This window comes from Trifolium pratense, linkage group LG1 (assembly GCF_020283565.1).
Source record: "Trifolium pratense cultivar HEN17-A07 linkage group LG1, ARS_RC_1.1, whole genome shotgun sequence".
NCBI lineage: Eukaryota > Viridiplantae > Streptophyta > Magnoliopsida > Fabales > Fabaceae > Trifolium > Trifolium pratense.
In genome coordinates this window covers 36064810-36087271 of record NC_060059.1, presented here as the reverse complement: position 1 = coordinate 36087271, position 22462 = coordinate 36064810, and the positions used below count along the sequence as shown (strand labels likewise).

The following is a 22462-nucleotide window of genomic DNA, read 5'->3' as shown; positions in this document are numbered from 1 at the left end:
AACACGACTAGCCTCATGGAACAACACAAGAGAGAAATAAACTCCCATAGTAGATGCAAAGAAATAGGAGAAATAAACTCCTAATAGTTTATCGCGCATCCATTCATCATAAGAACAACAGGGAAAAAATAAATTCCCATAAACATCTGAGAAAAATAAATTCTCAGTCATAAGAGATAGTGGACTCATTAGTCAGGTGCCATAACACTTGGCACAACATTTGTCATCAAATACATTCAGGCGATCAAGAGATAATATCACTCACACTCCCCCTGAATTCATACATACACACACCAGATAGAGAAAGAATATTACTCCCCCTCAGTACATGCATATTACTCACACTCCCCCTCAATACGAGCATACGAACAATAGCACAAACACAGTCACCAGATGTGAGAACATCTGTCTTCACACTTGTCACACACACACACACTACTCCCCCTTTTTAGCCACAATTTAGCCAAACATCATGCATAGGAAATCATAGTGTACCAGAGCATAGAGAATATCAGTGTGCAGTTATTACAGACCATAGAGCACACACAGGTACTAGAAATTCAGGGCCTTGCCCAAAGAAAGTAACAACAAAGAACCATCAAAAGTACATCAGAAAAATACAAGAAAACATCGGAAATCATATTGAAGAACTTTCATCAGAGTCCTCCATCACATCCTCAGAGCCATCCTCAGAGCCACTAGCCTCTTCTCCTTCTTGTCCATCTGGCTCACCCTCAGCCATCTCAGCAGCTTCCTCAGCCTTGAGTGCCTCAATCACACGGTCTATTTTCAGCTTCCTGGCCTCAAGAGCTCTGCTGGTCTCAGTCAAGTCTGCAATCATCTGCTTCCTAGAGAGTACCTCAGTCTGGACAGATGTGCCAACACCTGCTGCAGCATTCGTCCCATCCAGCAGTCTCTGCTCAATAACCAACAGCCCTTTTCCTTTTGCAAGGAACATCATAACTTCTTAGTATATCTGGGTGTTGTTCAAGTATAATATTGCATAGCAGAGTGGGAAGAGCAACTGGTTTCTCAACAGCATATGTTAAAGCATGGCTCAGAGTCTCTTGAAAGAAATATGCACCATAGTCAAATTTGGCTTTTGTGCCCACAGCATAAATGAACTTACCCAATCCTCTTGCTACATCACCTGAGTGGGTTGTAGGCACCCAATTATGTGCAGCAATCCTATTCAGAACAGCATAAAATGGAGAGAGGAAAGTTGCAGCCAATTTTGCCTTGCTTGACCATACCTTGATCTTGCCACCTGTGAGGACCTTGCAGACCTCATTGTCTGTGACTTTCAGAGGAGCCACTTCTTCAGAATCCCTTTGCAAATATTGGTTGATCACAGTTGGAGAGAATTGAACACACTTTCCTCGAACAAAAACCTGCCTGTATTCAGGACTTGCTGGATCATTACAGTTTGCAGCCACATTAATCAAAAATTCCTTGACAAGCCTGTCATAGCACTTGTCCAAACCAACCACTGTTTTCATCAACCCTGCATACTCAAGAGCTTCAACAACAAGAGGGCATTCAAGAATATCATCTTTCAAATTTCTTTCTAGAGCCAGCCTCCTGTGATACACAAATTTCCACCTTGCAGAACCATTTTCCAGATGAAATGATATATTGTCTAAAGGAGCATAGGGAACTGTTTGAGGGATCTTCTTCCTTCCTATACTCTTCCTAGATGTGCTGCCAGATGCAGCAACATCTGTCTCAGGTTCAAAATCAGAATCACTAGTTGGTGGAGCCTTCCTTTTCCTAGTCTCAGTTCTAGGAACCACCTTACTTACAGATTTTGGAGGTCCATATAGGGGCTTCTTACCAGTAACTTTTTCAGCCCTAGATGGTTTGGGTGTTTGGACAGGTGTGTTAGTAGCCTCTACAGTTTTTCCAGCCCTACTTCTAGTCCTCCTAGCCACACTAGCTTCAGAATGTGCAGGAATAGCCTTATCACTAACAGTAGTTTCATTTTCATTAACAATTATTACCTCAGGAGTTTCATTCACAACTTTATCAGGAACAGCTTCTTTATCAGTAGCCTTAGGTGGGGGACTCTCATCAGACTCAGAATAGTCCACCAGATTTTCTTGTGCCAAAGATGTGGGAACATCTGGCACCACATTTGGCGCAGCGCCATGTGTTGCAACATTTGGCGCAACATGAGTCTCAGGAGCAGTTTTCTTGAGAGACTCATCAGCAACAGCCTCATTGGTCTCAGTGGAAGCACCAATATTAGCATTAACAACAGTAGGGGGGTTAGGAACAGTTTTCCCCAATTTTTCAGACATAGCAGGGTCCTTTAAACCTAGGGTTTCAGCAGGATTTTCAACATTAAGACCTAAATTAACAGAAGTCTTACCAGATGTGTCAACATTCTCTTCTGCAGGATTAATGACAGGTGTAGGAGCATCACTCGATGGCAGTGGATCATTGTATAGTTCAGACATTGTATAAGCCCTTCTCGATTCAGTTCGCGATTTCTTGCTCTTCTTCTTCGTTTTCTTAATTGAAGAGGAGGGAGATGAAGGAGTTGGGCTTGTTCGTGATGATTTTTCCTTCTTCGCAACTGATTTTCTCCTCATAGTTGGACTTATGGAAGGTATGGTGGTGAGAGGAACAGCATCGATTACCACCTTTTGTAGTGATGAAGTAGCATCTGTCTTTGTTGGTGAAGATTTGGCGGAGTTAGACATGATTTGGAATTGAAGTTTGCTGAGAAGAGGAGAAGTCAGAGAAATGTTGATGAGGAAGATAGAGAGTTTTTGAGCGTGAGAGAGAGAAACGATGAAAAGTAATGATTGTGGTTGATGGAGGTTGTGGGAAGTTGAATGAGAACTTCCTTGATTAGCGTGTAACTTAAAGTGATGAGAGGTAGTTACACGCATTGCATGCTGTAACTGCTATTTGTCTTCAAAAAGGCAAATTCCAAGTTTGCCTCTTAAATTTTCAAATTGACTTGCATCCAACGCTTTAGTAAAAATGTCTGCTAACTGTTCTTCAGATGCAATGTGCTCAAGTGTAACAATTTTTTCTTCTACAAGCTCCCTTATAAAATGATGGCGTATATCAATATGCTTAGTCCTACTATGTTGAATAGGATTTTTAGAAATGTTTATAGCACTCAGATTGTCACAGTAAAGTGTCATGACATCTTGCTCAACACTATACTCCTTCAGCATTTGTCTCATCCATAACAATTGAGAGCAACTACTCCCAGCTGCTATATATTCTGCCTCAGCTGTTGATAGAGACACACTATTCTGCTTCTTACTAAACCAAGATACTAGATTGTTTCCCAAGAAGAAACATGCACCAGAGGTGCTTTTTCTATCATCAGCACTTCCAGCCCAATCTGCATCACAATATCCAATTAAGGTAGAATCATTACCATGAGAGTACAAAATTCCATAGCCACATGTCCCATTGACATATTTGAAGATTCTCTTTACTTGAGTTAGATGACTCATCTTGGGTTCAGATTGATATCTTGCACAAACGCCAACTGCAAACATGATATCAGGCCTGCTAGCTGTGAGATATAGCAAGCTCCCAATCATACTTCTATAGAGACTTTGATCCACATCAACCCCTTTCTCATCTCTGGTAAGCTTCAAGTGTGTAGGTGCAGGTGTCCTTTTATGACTACCCCCCTCCATTCCAAATTTCTTCACAATGTTTCTTGCATATTTTTCTTGAGAGATAAATATGGTGTCTTCCATTTGTTTGACCTGAAGACCTAAAAAATAAGTTAGCTCACCTACAAGACTCATTTCAAATTCAGATTGCATTTGTTGCACAAAGTGTTCCACCATTTGTCGCGACATTCCACCAAATACAATATCATCCACATATATCTGAGCTATCATTAGCTTTCCTTTCTCTTCTCTTACAAACAAGGTTTTATCATTACCACCCTTCTTGTATCCATGGCTAACAAGGAATTCAGTCAATCTTTCATACCATGCTCTAGGGGCTTGCTTCAATCCATAGAGAGCTTTCTTTAGTTTGTAAACATGGTTAGGAAAGCTTGGATCTACAAACCCTTTTGGTTGCTCAACATATACCTCTTCATTTAGATAGCCATTTAGGAATGCACTTTTTACATCCATTTGGTATAGCTTGAATTTTAAAATGCATGCCACAGCCAAGAGTAATCTTATGGACTCCAAACGAGCAACTGGAGTGAAAGTCTCATCAAAATCTACTCCTTCTATCTGGGTGTATCCTTGTGCTACAAGTCTGGCTTTATTTCTAGTAATATCACCATTTTCATCAGTTTTGTTCTTGTACACCCACTTTGTACCAATAACATTTATACCATCTGGTCTAGGTACTAGATCCCATACCTCACTTCTTTTGAACTGAGTTAGTTCATCCTGCATAGCATTGATCCAGTATTCATCAGTCAAAGCTTCTTTAACATTCTTTGGTTCAATCTTTGATATGAAACATGAATTGGAGATTGCTTCTTTTGATCTTCTAGTTGCAATTCCTTGATTTGGATTTCCAATGACAAGTTCCAGAGGATGATTCTTCTGTGTTCTAGTAGATGGTCCCTTGTTTGGTCTAGGAACCTCTGTAGTAGATTCAGAATGTTGATCAGGTTCAGGTTCAGTTTGATCATCATCAGGTGTTGGGACAGGTGTTATGACATCTGTCTCTTCAGCTGGATCTGCACTTGTTGTATCACTGTCATCAACAACAACATTAATTGATTCCATCATAGTTCTTGTTCTGGAGTTAAAAACCCTGTACGCTCTGCTGTTGGTTGAGTAACCTAAAAATATCCCCTCATCACTTTTGGGGTCTAATTTTCTTCTAGGTTCTCTATCTGCCAAAATGTAACATTTTGACCCAAACACATGGAAATACTTCACAGTAGGCTTCCTATTCTTCCATAGTTCATACAGTGTTGTAGCAGTACCTTTTCTTAATGTTACTCTATTGTGAATGTAACATGCTGTATTCATGGCTTCAGCCCAGAACTTGTAAGGAACATTTTTGGCATGCAACATTACTCTTGCAGATTCCTGTAAGGTTCTATTCTTTCTTTCAACCACACCATTTTGTTGAGGTATAATTGGTGAAGAAAATTCATGAATTATTCCTTCAGCAGCACAAAAATCAGCAAATTTAGAGTTTTCAAACTCCTTACCATGGTCACTTCTGATTCTTACAATACCACAATCTTTCTCCTTTTGAAGTTGTACACAAAGATTTTTGAATTCTTCAAAAGTCTCAGATTTTTCCCTAATGAAATTTACCCAAGTATATCTAGAGAAGTCATCAACAATAACAAGAACATATTTCTTACCTCCAAGACTCTCAACTTGTATGGGCCCCATCAGATCCATATGTAGTAACTCAAGAACTCTAGAGGTGGACAAGTGTTGCAACTTTTGGTGCGACACTTTGGTTTGCTTCCCAATCTGACATTCACCACAGATATTGCCTTCCTGTATCTGTAAGCTTGGTAGTCCTCTGACAGCTTCTTCTGATATGACTCTCTTCATGCTCTTCAGATTAAGGTGTCCTAATTTTTGATGCCACAGCTTAACCTCTTCATTTTTAGTTAAGAGACATGTAGATACATTAGCTTCTTCAAGAGGGATCCACAAGTAGCAGTTGTCTTTTGATCTAATACCCCTCATAAGGATGTTTCCTTCATTATTGCTGACCAGACATTCATTTTTTGTAAAGTTGACTTTCATGCCTTGATCATATAGTTGGCTTATACTGATTAGATTGGCAGTTAGACCTTTTACAAGGAGAACATTTTCAAGTTTTGGTAGACCATGGTCAATAAGTCTTCCAATACCTTTGATTTCCCCCTTTGCTCCATCTCCAAATGTCACAAAACTTGTGGCATAAGATTTTACTTCCTTTAAATATTTTTCAACACCAGTCATGTGTCTGGAACAACCACTATCAAAGTACCAATCTTCTTTTGATGATGCTCTGAGAGATGTATGGGCAATCAAACTTTTCCCACTGCTTTCAGCTGTATACTCCTTGGTATTTGTTGCATCATCTTTTTGCTTCCATTCCATCTTTGTTTTAGTGATGGATTGATCAGATTCTTGTGGAATTTCACTTGGATAACCATACAGTTTGTAGCAATAAGGCCTTATGTGCCCCTTTCTTCCACAGTGATGACATCTCCATGAGTGGTACCTGCTTCTTGGTCTAGGTATAAACCTAGGTCTCTGCCATCTTTGCTGATGTGGTGCCACATGTGGCAACACTTGTCTCTGCTGTCTAGGAGACAGGTGTGACGACATTTTGTCATGCATTTTTGGAGACGGTTGTTTACTTATCTCAGGCATATATTTCCCTTCTTTGTTGTAATCCATAATCCTATTAACATTTTTGTATTCATACCCAATGCCTGTTTTGGATCTACTAGGAGCAGGCAAAGTTTCCAGGATTTCATCTAGATCACTTCCTTTGAATAGCCTAAGAACATGCTTCTTTAAATTCTCAAGATGAGAGTTTAATTCAGTTACCTCTTCATTCAGATGGGCTATCTCAGTCAGTTGTTTGATCTTGTCAGCTTCTAAGTTGATGATAGTTGCCTTCTGTTCCTCAATGATCTTTAAAACTATCTTCCCATTTAGTACTAAATTCAGAGATTCTTGACAGATTAGCAGCTCTCTCAGTTTGCAACTTAGTGATTGTTTCTTTTTGTTCTTCAGAGACTCTGCAGACTTCTGCACTCTTCAGACACAGCTTTTTATATGATTCAGCAAGTTCATCAAAGGTTAGTTCTTCTTCACATGATTCAGTGTCAGATGTGCAAACACTTGTCAATACATGTATAGCTTTTGCAGTATCAGTTTCTCCTTCAGAATCTTCATCTGACCAAGTTACAGTTAACCCCTTCTTTTGTTTCTTCAGAAAGGTACCACATTCACTCCTAATGTGACCAAACCCCTCACATTCATGGCATTGAACACCTTTATTTGGAGCTGATTTTTCATCTGTTACAGGCTTTCTGAAGTTCCTGTAAGTGTTGCGCCCAATGTCAGCTGCACCTGTCTTAGAGCGTTTGTCCATTCTCTTCAGTACTTTATTAAATTGTTTTCCCAAAAGAACCATTGCATCAGAGATGCTTTGTTCAGACTCTGTGTCACTCAGCTGATCTTCTTCCTCAGCATTTGAAACAAAGGCAATACTTTTGTTTTTCTTATCCATCTTTTCATTTGCAGCTACCTCATAGGTTTGTAGTGAACCAACCAGTTCATCTAGCTTCATATCTGTGATATCCTTTGCTTCTTCTATAGCTGTGACTTTCATGTCAAACTTCTTAGGTAGAGACCTGAGCATTTTTCTTACCAGCTTTTCTTCAGGTATCTTTTCACCCAAGGCATCAAATTGATTGTCAAAATCAAGTATGGTCATGTGAAAATCCTGAATGGTTTCATCATCATTCATTCTAAGATTCTCAAACTTAGTTGTTAGGAGTTGTAGCTTAGACAGCTTCACTTTAGAGGTACCTTCATGAACTGTCTCAAGAATTGTCCAAGCTTCCTTAGCACAAACACACTTTTTGATGAGTCTGAATATGTGTTTGTCAACACCATTATATAGTGCATATAATGCTTTTGAGTTTGCAAGAGCAAGCTCATCCTCTTCTTTGGACCATTCTTCAGCAGATTTCAACTCAAGAGTTGGTTTACCATCTTTGTCCATCTTCACAGGTGGGGTCCATCCTCTCAGAATTGCCTTCCATGTCTTGCTATCAATTTGTTTTAGGAAGGCCATCATGCGGGACTTCCAATAGTCATAGTTTGAAGCGCCAACCAAAAGAGGTGGTCTGGTAACAAAACCTCCTTCTTTGTCCATCCTTGCCAGAAACGATTTCCCTGGAGCTCACCCTAAAATTCAGAACAGGGTGCCTGCTCTGATGCCAATTGAAATTCCTGGCACACAGTGGACAGGTGTTGCTCAAGGTGTAGCAACACTTGTCTGTTGTAGACAGATGTTGTTACGGGTGTGCCAACACTTGTCTATAAACAGAGCAAATAACATAAAACAATACAAACAGTAAAGTAAATAACACACGAGAGTTGTTAACCCAGTTCAGCCTAAAGCCTACTCTGGGGGATACCAATCCAGGAAAGAAGTCCACTATCAGCAGTATTACTTCGAAGCTAAACTCACCCGTTTACAACTTCTCACTTAATCACTACCCAATGACCCTTCTACCTAGGAACTCCTAGATATGAGACCCCGTCCCAATTCCCACCTTAGCAACACAGACAGCGCTGCTATTCAATTCCACGAACACAACAGGTGGAGACACACTCCTAAGAAACTAGGATTCACTCTTGCTTAAAAGCTTGCGAGTAAACCACACAACACAATAGAACAATCTCCGTACTTCAAAGCTTAGGAGAAGTTCACACTTACAACTCAATAACACACAGGTCCTAAGCTTGCATCAATGAGACACAAGAAAGGCTCACAATTAACACTCTAAAATCCTAAAACACACGCTTTGTAAGAACACGATTTTAGATGCTTGAAACCTTATGCTTGCCTTCGTATTTATAGTAGTAGAACGACTTGGGCTTCAAGACAAAATTAGGGCTTCTAGAATTGCGGCAGCAGTGATATATTTTTGAAAACAATAGTTATATTTTTGAACCGCAAAAATATATTTTCCAAAAATATAATTCCTTTGGAAAATAAAACTAGGGTTTAGCTGCCTCATGAAACATATTAAACACGTGCGCCTTCCTCTGTAAGAAACCTTGAAATAATTCTTCAAACAGATCTTCAAAAGATTGAGTAGAAAATAATAACATCCAGCTGGCGCGCGCAGAACAGAGTCAGGTGTTGTTCCAAAGTGTAACAACATTTGTCACAACACTTGGGGTCAGCACACTTGTCTCAACACTTGGCTAAAATATGTTTTTGCAAAATGTAGCCAATCATACAAAAACCCAACATCATGTATAATAAAACATGTTACCATATAATATAGGCTTAGAGTAATAGAATTAGATTTTAACATTATTACATATTAGGGACTTCAAATGAAGGGGAAGCTTTCTCTAACATTCTATGTAGAACACAACAGGGGAAATATATTGACAAATGAAGCATAAGAACAAGTGTTTATTAAGATAAAGTCGATGCAGACAATTGATTTTGTGAACATTCAATCAATATTCTCTATAAGAGAAGCATTTACTATTTCCCCAGAATCATAAGAACTAGTGTAATCACTCGACGTTGTTTGGTCAAAGTTAGTTCTTTGATCGTCTACAACTGTTTCTTGTGGATAAAGGAGTGGCTTTGGAGGTATTTCAAGGCTTTCAACGTCTCCTTCGAGCATCTCCACTACTTTACTCATTGTGGGACGATCATTTGGTTTCAATTGTATACACCAAAGTGCGACTATGATCATCTTCTTTACTATTTTCTTTTCCTCCTCCGTGGTATCTTCCATTTCTATGTCCACCAAAGGCTCTTTTTCAACTTGATCATAAATCCATAAAGGAAAGTAAAGTTGGCTAGAATGCTCCGCGTGGGGATTAAGGTTTTTCCTTCTACCTGCCATTTCCATCAAAAGCATCCCAAAGCTATAGACATCCGCCTTATAGGACACTCCTCCAAGATTTTTGTAGAACAACTCTGGAGCCATATATCCAATTGTACCTCTTGCCGCAGTCATTGTGATAATGCTATTTTGTACAGGATATAACTTAGCTAGTCCAAAGTCAGAGACTTTTGGGGTGAAGTTCTCGTCAAGAAGGATGTTGTGAGGCTTGATATCAAAATGCAAAATCTTCATTTCACATCCATGATGGAGATAAGAAATCCCACGAGCTACTCCAATCGATATGTCAAAAATTTGATTGTAGCTTATATTTAGGCTTCCTTCTTTAGAGAAAATATATTTATCGAGAGATCCATTAGGCATGAAATCATAAACGAGAGCACGTTTTGATCCCTCGGCACAAAATCCAATTAACTGCACCACATTCAAATGATGTATCCTTCCGATGGTTGCTACTTCATTAATAAAATCTTGTCCATTACCTTTCGAACTAGCCAACATCTTGATTGCCACACAAGGTCCACTACGTAGATTGCCCTTAAACACAGTTCCAAAACCTCCTTCACCCAATTTGTCTTTGAAACCTTTAGCCATTTTCTTAATTTCTTTGTATGAATATCCAATTGGTATGAGGTTATTTTGTTGTTGTAGATACATTTCAATATATTCAAACATTGACAAATGCCTCTTCCTCCATTTGTATATCAATAAGGCAATAAATAATGTCATCCCAAATAGAAATCTAGCCGCCAAGACTGATGGTAGAACATAGTGTCCTGTTGCCAATCCTACTTGATACTCAGTTTCACCATCGTATCTTTGGTTTGGTCCATTTATCATTTCAAATAATCCTGTAACATATTATCAACAAACAAAAATAGATATATAGCCGCAAAAATTTAGGCAGATATTGTTTTTTTTTTTTTTTTACACAGGCAGATATTGTTAGGACTTTAAAATTCGTCGCTGTCTAATAATGTAAAAACAGTAGTTTTTGGTTAGGCAAAAAATATAGAGACCATTTTATAAAAATTAAAAAAAAGATTTAATTACAGTTTGGTCCTCCTATTTTCAATATTTCACATAATTGGTCCCTCTATTTTCAAATTTGACAGTTCTAGCACTCCATCAAATACTTTATCTAAATTATGGTATTGAGACATGTTTTAAATTAAATTTATAAATGAATTTTCTTACGATTTCATCGATGTTGGTATTTTCCCATTATCATATCATATACTACGTCATTTAAAACATATCACATCACCAATTTTTAGACAAAATATTTGACGAAAGAATTAAAACTATCAAATTTTAAAATAGAGGATCAATTATGTAAAAAGTGAAAACAGAGGGACAAAAACTGTAATTAAGCAAAAAAATAGAGACCATTTGACATACATCGAAAATCAACAAAAATATTCAATAATTCTGGGTGTTTATTATACTCCGATTTCAAGAGAAAGTGAGATATGGTAATTCAAATTATTTTATGAACTAAAAAATTGAACATTCTACCCACTTATATGAGATGGTGCGGATTTCTTCTAACTTAACTAAATTCTGGGCAGACCCGGCCTAGATACAGTTGCAACAAGATCTGTGGCAGTGAACCTCTAAAATATGAAGGTCTCAAATAAAAAAAAAATACAGGGTAAGAGGATTAATAAAATAAGGGATGCAAAACTTAATATATTACTACAAAATATAAAGTTCAGGCCCATTCTTTCTATAAAAAAAGGAAACAGAAATCCATTAAAAAACAGGACATTTTAAAACACAAGAATGGTTTGTTGTCCAAGTCACGAATCCAGAATATTCTACATTTTTTTTTAAGAAAAAATATATATTTTATTTTATTAAGATGCCACTTTTAGCATTTGTATATGATCTTTAAAAATTCGGGATCGGCTCTAGTCACAAATTCGATTCCTGACTTGGACATGCAGCAGTGTCAAAACTTTTAGGGAGACTTTGTCATTCATTTGAGTCCATAAGATTGAATGAATTAGTCTCTATAATTGAATACACAAGATATCTATTTTTTTATAAAAATAAAAATAAAAATGAATACTCTGGAAGTCTCTGAAGAACTCACCTATCCAAATAGCGATGATAAGATCTGCATCCAAATGTTAATTTTTAGTGAATATAAAAAAGAAGCAATCGTGTAACCAAGAAAAAAAAAAGCAATATGGATGATAAAATAATATTTAGCATAGAGAATGTGATTTTCTTTTTTGTTTACAATGAACTGGGAATCGAACCCAAGACTTATAGTGTACTACCCAAATTCCTCACAACTAGATCAATCCTAATGATTTTGATTTTAAATGATATTATTTTGACTAAATTACTGTTCACTAAACTCAAATTACATTTCTCTTTCCTTTTATGTTAGAATATACACACACAGTCCCATGACTAGTCCCGACTCCGAAAGTTTAAAATAAACTAATTAATAAAATAATAGCAAAAATTTTATAAATAATAGTGGACTGGAGTAAAACTAACGGTTTTTTGAAAAAATTAACGAAAAGGACCATTTTGACTGACGGAGATGCGTTTAAGTGATTAAAGCGGACCTTTTTTTTCTTCTTTAAGGGACCATTGTGAAACTTAAAATGTCTTTAAGGAATCATTTAACTAATTAAGCCTTTAAATTGTAAATAATATAAACAAACACATTTCAAGTTGGTCCCTTATGTTATTGTTTTCAACATAAGTTGGTCATTTTCGTTAAATTTAGAATTAATTTTTTCCAACTTTTTGTTAAATTATGAGTTATTGATTTCAACATAAGTTGGTCATTTTCGTCAAATTTTGAGTTAATTTTTTTTCCAATTTTTTGTTAAATTATGAGTTAATCTATTACTAATATATTAAAATCGATTACCACCAAAGTTATTAATTTATCCTTATTACTTTGAACCACATTGCAAGTTTAATATCCTTCATTGTAATTTCACTAAAAAAAATATTGAAAAAAAATATATAGAAAAATGATATGCTTAAAAATATGAACAAAACAGATTATAGATGAGAACAAAACATAACAATCTATACATAGAAATAAGGAGAAAAAAAATTATAGAAAATTTAGTCGATAATTTTTTTTTAGAAAGAATATAGAAAAAAAAAGAAGAAACCGCATAAAAATAGAAATATAGAAATAAAAAAAATAATCTATATATATTTTTTTTTTTATTGGTCAAGTGTATCTATATCTATATTTATACTATACATAAAAAAATGAAACAAACAATATTTTTCATAAAAAAAAAAACATAATTTTTTTTATAAACGAAACATAAATAATATTACTACAAAGTTTACTACTAACCATTAATAATAACATAATAAAGTTCATTAGTATAAAATTACTAAATTACCCTAAATATTCCTAATAAAATTTCTAATTTTTTATTAAAAATATACACGGGACCATTATTTGTCACTGAAACATAAAAAATTGAATAAATAAGTTTACAAGAAATAATTAACACAGTAATTTCAATTATATTTTAACAATACTATATAACAAATTTTTAAATATTTAATTTTAAATAAATTTTCTACATTAATATAGTAACAAACTCAGATATTGAATAAAAGTCAATAGACCCGTGCGAATGCACGGGTCTTTAAACTAGTTTCTTATAAAACTTTCACCTAGATACTCTCCAAAGTGGTCCGTGCACGCAAATTCATTAGACACGTCGACGATTTAAACAAAAATTTGACGAAAAGGACCAACTTGAAACTTTTTAAACATAAGGGACCAAATTGAAACCTAAAATAAATATAAGGGATCAAATATGCAATATTAAGCCTATAAAAAATAGTCATCCTTGTAATAACATACAAAATATTCGTATTCTTGCATAAAAAAATATTCTTATTCTAATCGATTAAACAACAAATTATCATTAGTAAATAAAAAATAAAATATCTTTTTTTTAAGCAAATAAAATAAAATATCTTTTAACTACATAAAAAGCCTCAATTCTAGTAGTTTTTGAAGTAAATTTGTCGATCAAGTTTATATATTGTATATTTTTCAAATGATCATTCTCAATTCCTATAAATAATAACTCTTTTTTGTAATAAAATCTACTACTATTTTTATTTTTTTGGTACAATATAGAGCGAAGCCCAATTATTTTGATTTTTTTTTAAACCATAGTCTTCATTTTCTAGAGGCCTACTATATCAGATATATATATATATATATATATATATATATATATATATATGTGGGGTTTTCTAACTTAGACCCTAGTTAGGTCTAAGTTAGCAAGGTGCACCTTTTGAGTTGGACAAAAATACCCATTTTTTATTTTTTTTTAAACAATAGAGCAACTGGGGCATGTATGTAATTTGCATCATAAAAATACCCTTTTTTTTTTTTTGAAACAATAGAACAACTATTACATTTTTTAAATTTCTTCCAAATTTCGACCTCATTTTACGTGCGAATCGAACGCCTATTTCAAAAACTAATACCGGAAACCTTTGTAAAATTGAAAAACGATCCAAATCCATATAAGGAACGTCGAGTTTCGTTGAGTATTGAGGGAGATCGAACCGGGTCAAAAACCGGGTCGCACGACCCGTTTCTGCATAAAACGGGTGGGAGGGACGATGAACAGTGCGCGTCGCCCACGCCCACTCTCACCGGCGGCGCGTGGGGGCGCGTGCGGCCTCAGGGAGGCTCTATTTGTTTTTGATTTTTTCATAATAAAATAGTAGATAATATTCTGGAAATTATGGTATATTGTATGAAATTTTTGGAGACCCGAAACTATTTTTAGTTAATTAAATGAGTAAAAAGGTAATTAAAAATATTATAATTCCATAAAAAATTTCCAAAATTTTATGTAAAGTACTATGAATTATTTAGAACCCTCTTGTGTACCTCACTCTCCCTAGTTCAAGTCATGAAATTATTTTCACAAATTCCGCTGATTATTTAAAACCATTTAACAAATAATAATAATAATTTCATAGATTTGTACTCTGAAACCAATTGTTTTTTTATTTGTTTCTAATAAAATATTAGATAATATTCTGGAACTTTTGGTATATTTTATGAAATTTTTTGAGACCTGAAACTATTTTTCGTTAATTAAATGAGATAAAACGGTAATTAAAAACTATTGTTTGCTTCTGAAACCATTTAGCTGGAAGAATGGTTTCAGAGAGTTATACTGTGAAACCATTCTAGCAGTAAAATGGTTTCAGAAGCAAACAATTAAAAATCAACTCCCCTGAAACCATTCTATCAGTGAAATGGTTTCAAAGTACAACGCTCTGAAACCATTGTACCAGCTAAATGGTTTCAGAATGGTTTCAGAAGCAAACAATTAACAAATTACTCACTGAAACCATTCTACCAGTAAAATGGTTTCAGAGAGTTATACTGTGAAACCATTCTACCAGCTAAATGGTTTCACAGTATTATATAAAGATAATTAAAGGTAGTGAAAAATTGAGTTTTTTTTTTTGTGTCCAAATCAAACGAACCAAGTCTCTATTTGTAGACAAAAAAAAATTATGAATTTTGGTATAAAAATAAAAAAATAAAAAATTAATTTACAACGAAATAATTGAGTTTAAATTATTAAATGAAAAAAAAACACGCCAACCACCCAGCAGTTGACACGTGTCCTGCTTTTTTAAAATGAAATTTTCTCTCTCCAGGCGCAGATCTAGTGTGGTGCACGCGCTGGCTTATCATGGAGATGGATGATCTGGACTGTCTGATTGATCCGACAGCCATGATGAGATCATATCTTGGCCGTCTGATGGAAATCAACGGTCTGTAACGGTGGTCCTGCGGTAGGCGCGCGACACTGGATCAGCGCCAATATATATATATATATATATTTTTTTTTTTAAAAAAGAAAGGGTATTTTTGTCCAACTCAAAAGGTGCACCTTGTTAATTTAGACCCAACTGGGTCTAAATTAGCAGCCCCCTATATATATATATATATATATATAATGGAGGGCAGGGCAGCCGCTTAACACACCCTGCACTTGTGGTGAGTTTTTTTTACGTTGTAATTGTTTATCTTCCTTGTACGTAAATATTAACAATTTAATCTATCATTGTAATTGTTTATCGTCCTTGTAATTTAATCTGTCATTGCTACGCTGTTGTTATTATTAACATCTAGGATATGCTGAAGTTGAATTGAGACATTACTTTATTTCATTCTTTTCGGGCAGGAAACTTCAGTGCTGATTGGCTTGTTAAGTTGGGTTCGACGAATGATACCAAAATAAAAATTTGGGAGTCCCTTCCTGAAGCTTTAAAGAGCATTGTTCGAAGGTTATCAAATGTGGTGCGGGTTCATCTTTCTCGACTAGTATGCTTTAAGGGTGCTCCACCCTAAAACTTAATTTTCTTTTTGTCTTTTTTCTTTTTAGCCAATGTACAAAAAAAAAATATTAACAATTTAAGACTAATTAATCTTCACTCATCTAAGAACTGTCTAACACATTTTATAAATATGCAAGAATCGATCTTCAGAGGACAAGGTCGAACACCCAAATCTCGAGGCAGAACTCCTTACAAATTGAACCAATATTTATATCGACTAAAAAAGATGATACTACTAGATAATAAAAATGAACATTTCTACCAAAAAATAAAAAAATAAAAATGAACATCTTTATTATAATAATAATAATAATAATAATAATAATAATAATAATAATAATAATAATAATAATGCTCAAAATAAAAAGAAATGAAAGCACATAGCTAATTAAATTTAGGTTATATAGAATTCGTACCTTTAGCGTATACTCCCAGCTGATACCATATCCCTGCTGGATCACCCAACAATGGAAGAAAATGTCAACTTTTTAACTAATAATAATGTATTTTTTCATATAAAAATGATAATCTTGTAGTAGTCTACTACATAAAAATGATAATCTACTCAATAGAAATCTATTCATATTATCAACAAAAAAAAAAAAAACTATTCATATAGATCTCTGAGCTAAGTTTAGTTGGTAGGGACATCGCATTATATATATATATATATATATATATATATATATATATATATATATATATATATATATATATATATATATATATATATATATATATATATATATATATATATATATATATATATATACTACTCTGTCCCAAAATATAAAGGAAAATTGGTCAAAGAAAGTTGATGTATTTAGTTAAAAATTTGGACTAGATACATCAACTTTGGTTGACCAATTTTCCCTTATATTTTGGGACGCAGGAGTATATATATATGAGTCGGGGTTTGAACACCGAACACTTCACTCATTCACTTTTAAGCTGAAATTGTTAGTCACTAAGCTATTTGATCAAAGTTGATTGAGACATTACATTATATATGCCCTACATAGACCAAACCGTGGATCGATTTTGAAAAATCGATCACAAATTCGATCTAATCGGCAATTTTCACAAAAGAACATCCAACCACATTAAAAAAAACATTCGTTTTTTGAAGTTTTCATTTTCTTTTTAATTGGTGTGTAGTTTTTAATTATAAACAAAAATACATTTTTCATATTATAATTAAATAACTGATGTATTTGGATTAAATAAATAAGTTATTAAATAAATCTGAAAAGTGAATCTATTACTAATAATTAAATTAAAATAGGTAATAATCAGGAAAGAAATTGAGTAATACCACACAGACGGTTGCCTGGTTCTCCCCCCCAGAAACTATTGCAGAAGCGATAGCAATAAAATTTCTCGGTGGTAACGTTGAACGAACAATACTCTGAATCTCCGCAATGATTCTGACAGGGAAGATCTAACCATGACAGCTCAAATCCATACACTAACGCCTTGTGCATTTCATCATAAGAAACTAGTTTTCTTTTCAAACTCCGGAGCCCAGATGTAGGAGTAACTAATTTCACATCACAACCAACTTGAAAATCTTGAGCAATTAAATCACCAGCCATAGCATAAATATAATACCCTTTTGAGTTTGGATTGATGAACGGAACAGTATCAACATATTTATGATTGTTAGTTACTTGATGGCTACAATTCAAGTATACTATATGCTCAAAAATAAGGCTATCATCATAATAATATCCTGCTGCTTGGTATGGATCCGTACAGTATTTCCTCTCCGATTCATAAGTATCGCAGAAATTTGACCGTGACAAGAAATTGAGAGGAAGTGAAGAGCAATTAGATTCTTGAATACCAGGATCGACTAACCGGATTGTGAAACTGTTGTAATTGATGGACTTGACATGATATTTTGCAGAGTATAAATATAAAGTTGTTACATTATTTTCACAAGATAGCTCATACCGGTTGTCTCCGCAGTGTCTTGGGTCATCTTTTAATCGGAATGGATACCTTATGTTGGAAATTTTGCCACAAGAAGAAGGTGGACATGTATGCTCTTGATCAAAAGTACTACTACTACCGCTGCTGCTACCTTGTTGGAGTAGATGTGAAAACGGCAAGAACACCACCAATATCACTTTCACCCACCACATAGCAATGAAACTGTTTTTGATTGGTAAAAAAATCTCAGAAACTTTTTTTCTTTGTTGAACATCTACTTATGTTCTCATATGAACTTGTGTTTCTTATGTTCATACCTCAGCTATTCCTTCTTCTACTTATTGTATAGGGATTAGTGTTGACCGGCGCTGTTTTTTTTTTTTTTTCTTCCCTTTTCTTTCTGGTCAAATAGTCCGGTGGTCAGAATTTCATCACTCTTAAAATAAATAAATGGAAAATTGCGTTGTGTTTGACCTCTGACCCTTGTTTATTGCAATGTTATGTTCCTTTCAACTGAGGTGTAATCACGAATATTGGTATTTTATTTTATTGGTTATTTTCAAAAAATGATATGGTTAATTTCATGCTGCTCTTTCACAAGTACAGTTACAAAGAATAACTGTGTCAAACGTATATTATAAGGAGCACAGAGTTTGGTTAATTCTAATCACTTTCTTTTGTTTTTATTTTTAGTCAAATTGACAGATCAGGCTTGGATTTGAATCTGTAAACAGCACAGAGTTTGGTTCTTATTTTTCTTTCTTTCTTTTGTTGAACAAATTAAACTTTGCATATATTTTTGGATGGCAGGAACAAATAGTTTGATCAGGCTACTGATTCTTCTCCAGCTTATCAATAGCATCCATGGTCACAACGAGTGCAGAGAATCATCGTGTGGACCTTACAACCTGTTTAATATTCGATTCCCCTTCCAACTTGTTAAGGAATCACAAGATCGATGTGTTTATCCTGAGTTTTGCCTATATTGTACTGAAAACAAGAGAACCATGATGGTGCTCTCAACCACTTCAGGTCCTATCAAATTCCTTGTCTATGGCATAGACTACGAATCAAACAGAATTTTAATATCAGACCTGGATAATTGCATTGCCAAAACGTTTCTGACACTTAACAATTCATCATTTCTACCTTACCGATTTTATTCAGAATCAGAAACAACAAAATTATCTTTCTTCAATTGTTCTTCAGTTAGGAAACATCACTTGAGAAATGTTTATCAAATATCCGATGAGTCTCAAGATATAATCACTTGTCCAATATATGTTTCTCATTCCTACGACAGTGTTCTCGATTTGGACCTTGCATCGTGTACCAAGATGTTTGACGTGTCAACCACCCTACACGACCTGAAATATAATTTACTCACTCTAAGTTGGCCTAAACAAAATTGTACAGAGTGCGAAGCGAAAGGCATGAAATGCAAATGGAAGAACAACGACACAAAAGGAGACACAGAATGTTTTGATTGCAACAACAAAAGGAAAACAATTCAAATTCCAAAATCACTTATATACGCCTCAACAGGTTAGACTTGTTTCTTGTATGTTTTTCTTTGTTGTTTTATGTTGGAATTGAAGAAAATTATATTTGACAGTTGATATGTTTTTCTAGGTTCAATTCTTATGGGTCTGGTTCTCATTGCATTATTTAAGATACATCTGTATTTTAGAAAGAAAGAAGAGGATCAAGTTAGAGTTGATAAGTTCTTAGAGGATTATAGAGCACAGAAGCCCACTAGATTTTCCTATGCTGATATAAAAAGAATTACGAATGGATTTAAGGAAAAACTTGGAGAAGGAGCTCATGGAACTGTGTTTAAAGGACAGCTCTCAAGTGAGATACTTGTGGCTGTTAAAATTCTCAACAATACATCGGGAGAAGGTAAAGAGTTCATCAATGAAGTGGGAATTATGGGCAAAATTCACCACATCAATGTTGTTCGCTTGCTTGGATTTTGTGCAGATGGAGTTCACCGTGCTCTTGTCTACAATTTGTTTTCAAATGGTTCGCTACAAAGTTTCATATTTTCACCCGATAACAAAGACCATTTCATGGGGTGGACGAAGCTACAACAAATTGCCATTGGTATTGCCAAAGGAATCGAGTATCTTCATCAAGGTTGTAACAACCCAATCATTCACTTTGACATCAACCCTCACAATGTTTTGCTAGATGACTCATTCACTCCAAAAATCTCAGATTTCGGTCTGGCCAAATTATGTTCAAAGAATCTTAGTGTTGTTTCCATGACGGCTGCTAAGGGAACATTGGGATACATGGCACCAGAAGTTCTATCAAGAAATTTTGGGAATGTGTCACTTAAATCAGATATTTACAGTTATGGAATGTTGGTTCTAGAAATGGTTGGAGGGAGAAAGAATGTAGACATGTCATCGTCTGCAGAAACTTTTAACGTGTTATATCCAGAATGGATCCATAACTTATTGGAAGGTGATGTACATATTCATATTGAGGATGAAAGTGATGTTAAAATTGCAAAGAAACTTGCAATTGTTGGACTTTGGTGCATTCAATGGCAACCTATAAACCGCCCATCGATAAAAAATGTTGTGCAAATGTTGGAAACAAGAGAGGACATCCAGTTAATTGTGCCTCCTAATCCTTTTCACTCGACGACTTCGATGACAACTAATGATCAATACCATTTGGCAAGAAGTACTTTCAAAATGGAAGTGATTCAAGAATAAATGAAGTTACTTCAATCTAAATTGTCTTATTTCTGTATCCCAAAAAATAAATTGTCTTATTTGTATTTGTCCTTGTTGAATTTAAGGTATTTAGTTGAAAGAACATGAGAAAATAATAAGGAAGAAGATAAATATTATTGATAATATGTCAATTACCTAATTACGTTATTTACATAATAAAATAGTATGACTACTTTGGTATTTATAACCAAGTGAATATATTTAAATCTAAACTAAATCTCTTGGGCTAAAAATAAACAAACCAAATTATAGAGATATTTTCTCAACAAATAATAATATAATATTTTCTATTCTAACGGGACACATTGATTCATTGAAGATGATATTTTAAACTAAAGCGTTCAACATTCTCATCTTCTTGGCAATTTCACAATTTCCTCTTTGTTCTTTTTTTATTCTCCGAACTATTTCATACATTATTATTTTTTATTTCATATTTTAGTAAAGGAGAATTATTTAAACTTGCTTGATATATTATTATTTTATGAGTCAAGTCAACTACACAAGTCATCGCTTGTCCAAAAAAAACTAAATCCCTTGGGCTAAAAATAAACAAACCAAATTATAGAGATATTTTCTCAACAAATAATAATATAATATTTTCTATTCTAACGGGACACATTGATTCATTGAAGATGATATTTTAAACTAAAGCGTTCAACATTCTCATCTTCTTGGCAATTTCACAATTTCCTCTTTGTTCTTTTTTTATTCTCCGAACTATTTCATACATTATTATTTTTTATTTCATATTTTAGTAAAGGAGAATTATTTAAACTTGCTTGATATATTATTATTTTATGAGTCAAGTCAACTACACAAGTCATCGCTTGTCCAAAAAAAACTAAATCCCTTGGGCTAAAAATAAACAAACCAAATTATAGAGATATTTTCTCAACAAATAATAATATAATATTTTCTATTCTAACGGGACACATTGATTCATTGAAGATGATATTTTAAACTAAAGCGTTCAACATTCTCATCTTCTTGGCAATTTCACAATTTCCTCTTTGTTCTTTTTTTGTTCTCCGAACTATTTCATACATTATTATTTTTTATTTCATATTTTAGTAAAGGAGAATTATTTAAACTTGCTTGATATATTATTATTTTATGAGTCAAGTCAACTACACAAGTCATCGCTTGTCCAAAAAAAAACTACATCCCTTGGGCTAAAAATAAACAAAACAAATTATAGAGATATTTTCTCAACAAATAATAATATAATATTTTCTATTCTAACGAGACACATTGATTCATTGAAGATGATATTTTAAACTAAAGCGTTCAACATTCTCATCTTCTTGGCAATTTCACAATTTCCTCTTTGTTCTTTTTTTATTCTCCGAACTATTTCATACATTGTTATTTTTTATTTCATATTTTAGTAAAGGAGAATTATTTAAACTTGCTTGATATATTATTATTTTATGAGTCAAGTCAACTACACAAGTCATCGCTTGTCAAAAAAAAAACTACACCAGTCGTCTTCTAGATAGATGGCTTGCCTGACCGAGACGGCGTTTATTTAATAGTAATAGTAGAATAATAGAACTCCAAGTTGTACCAATTCAACAGAAAGGAAGAACATCTTTTGAAAATTATTAACATTTAACATTATTTGAAATTTATGATATTTTGTAAAAAAAAAAGTAAATTTAAGATATAAATGTACATCTTTTGAAAGTTATTCAGATTATTTGAATATTTATACACAAAAATTTTAATAATTTTTTTTTTGAAGGAAAAACTTTAGTAATTGTATTTATCCAATTCTTTGGGGAAATAGAGAGGATCACTACTTTTT

At 34.0% G+C, this 22462-nt stretch overlaps 2 protein-coding genes across 3 annotated transcripts; one reads left to right on the top strand and one right to left on the bottom strand.

The window, feature by feature from the left end:
• Positions 1-8973: 8973 nt before the first annotated feature.
• LOC123902854 (rust resistance kinase Lr10-like) lies at positions 8974-18217 on the bottom strand. Of its 2 annotated transcripts, none has more exons than XM_045952657.1 (4): positions 17283-18217; positions 16384-16419; positions 11679-11702; positions 8974-10431 (listed from the first exon to the last, which is right to left on the bottom strand). In XM_045952657.1, exons 1-4 carry the CDS (start codon positions 18112-18114, stop codon positions 9179-9181), a joined length of 2145 nt encoding a protein of 714 aa, XP_045808613.1. In that variant the 5' UTR covers positions 18115-18217; the 3' UTR covers positions 8974-9178. The 2 variants fall into 2 exon arrangements, with proteins under 2 accessions (XP_045808613.1, XP_045808614.1); XM_045952658.1 differs by having other exon boundaries at positions 16384-16416; positions 17283-18213.
• LOC123902859 (rust resistance kinase Lr10-like) lies at positions 17274-20696 on the top strand. The gene is made up of 3 exons (XM_045952663.1): positions 17274-18137; positions 18713-19447; positions 19535-20696. The coding sequence occupies exons 1-3, from the start codon at positions 18119-18121 to the stop codon at positions 20629-20631; spliced, it is 1851 nt and encodes a 616-aa protein (XP_045808619.1). The 5' UTR covers positions 17274-18118; the 3' UTR covers positions 20632-20696.
• Positions 20697-22462: the final 1766 nt, after the last annotated feature.

What these genes read in the sequence shown, in the direction of transcription:
- LOC123902854 (XM_045952657.1), bottom strand. Translation starts at nt 18,114, where the DNA reads ATGTGGTGGGTGAAAGTGATATTGGTGGTGTTCTTGCCGTTTTCACAT. An exon ending in ACCAGGCAACCGTCTGTGTG is followed by an intron (nt 16,420 to 17,282) that starts GTATTACTCAAT and finishes TGGGTGATCCAG; the next exon opens with CAGGGATATGGTATCAGCTG. An exon ending in TATCATCGCTATTTGGATAG is followed by an intron (nt 10,432 to 11,678) that starts GTGAGTTCTTCA and finishes AATATGTTACAG; the next exon opens with GATTATTTGAAATGATAAAT.
- LOC123902859 (XM_045952663.1), top strand. An exon ending in ACTTATATACGCCTCAACAG is followed by an intron (nt 19,448 to 19,534) that starts GTTAGACTTGTT and finishes ATGTTTTTCTAG; the next exon opens with GTTCAATTCTTATGGGTCTG.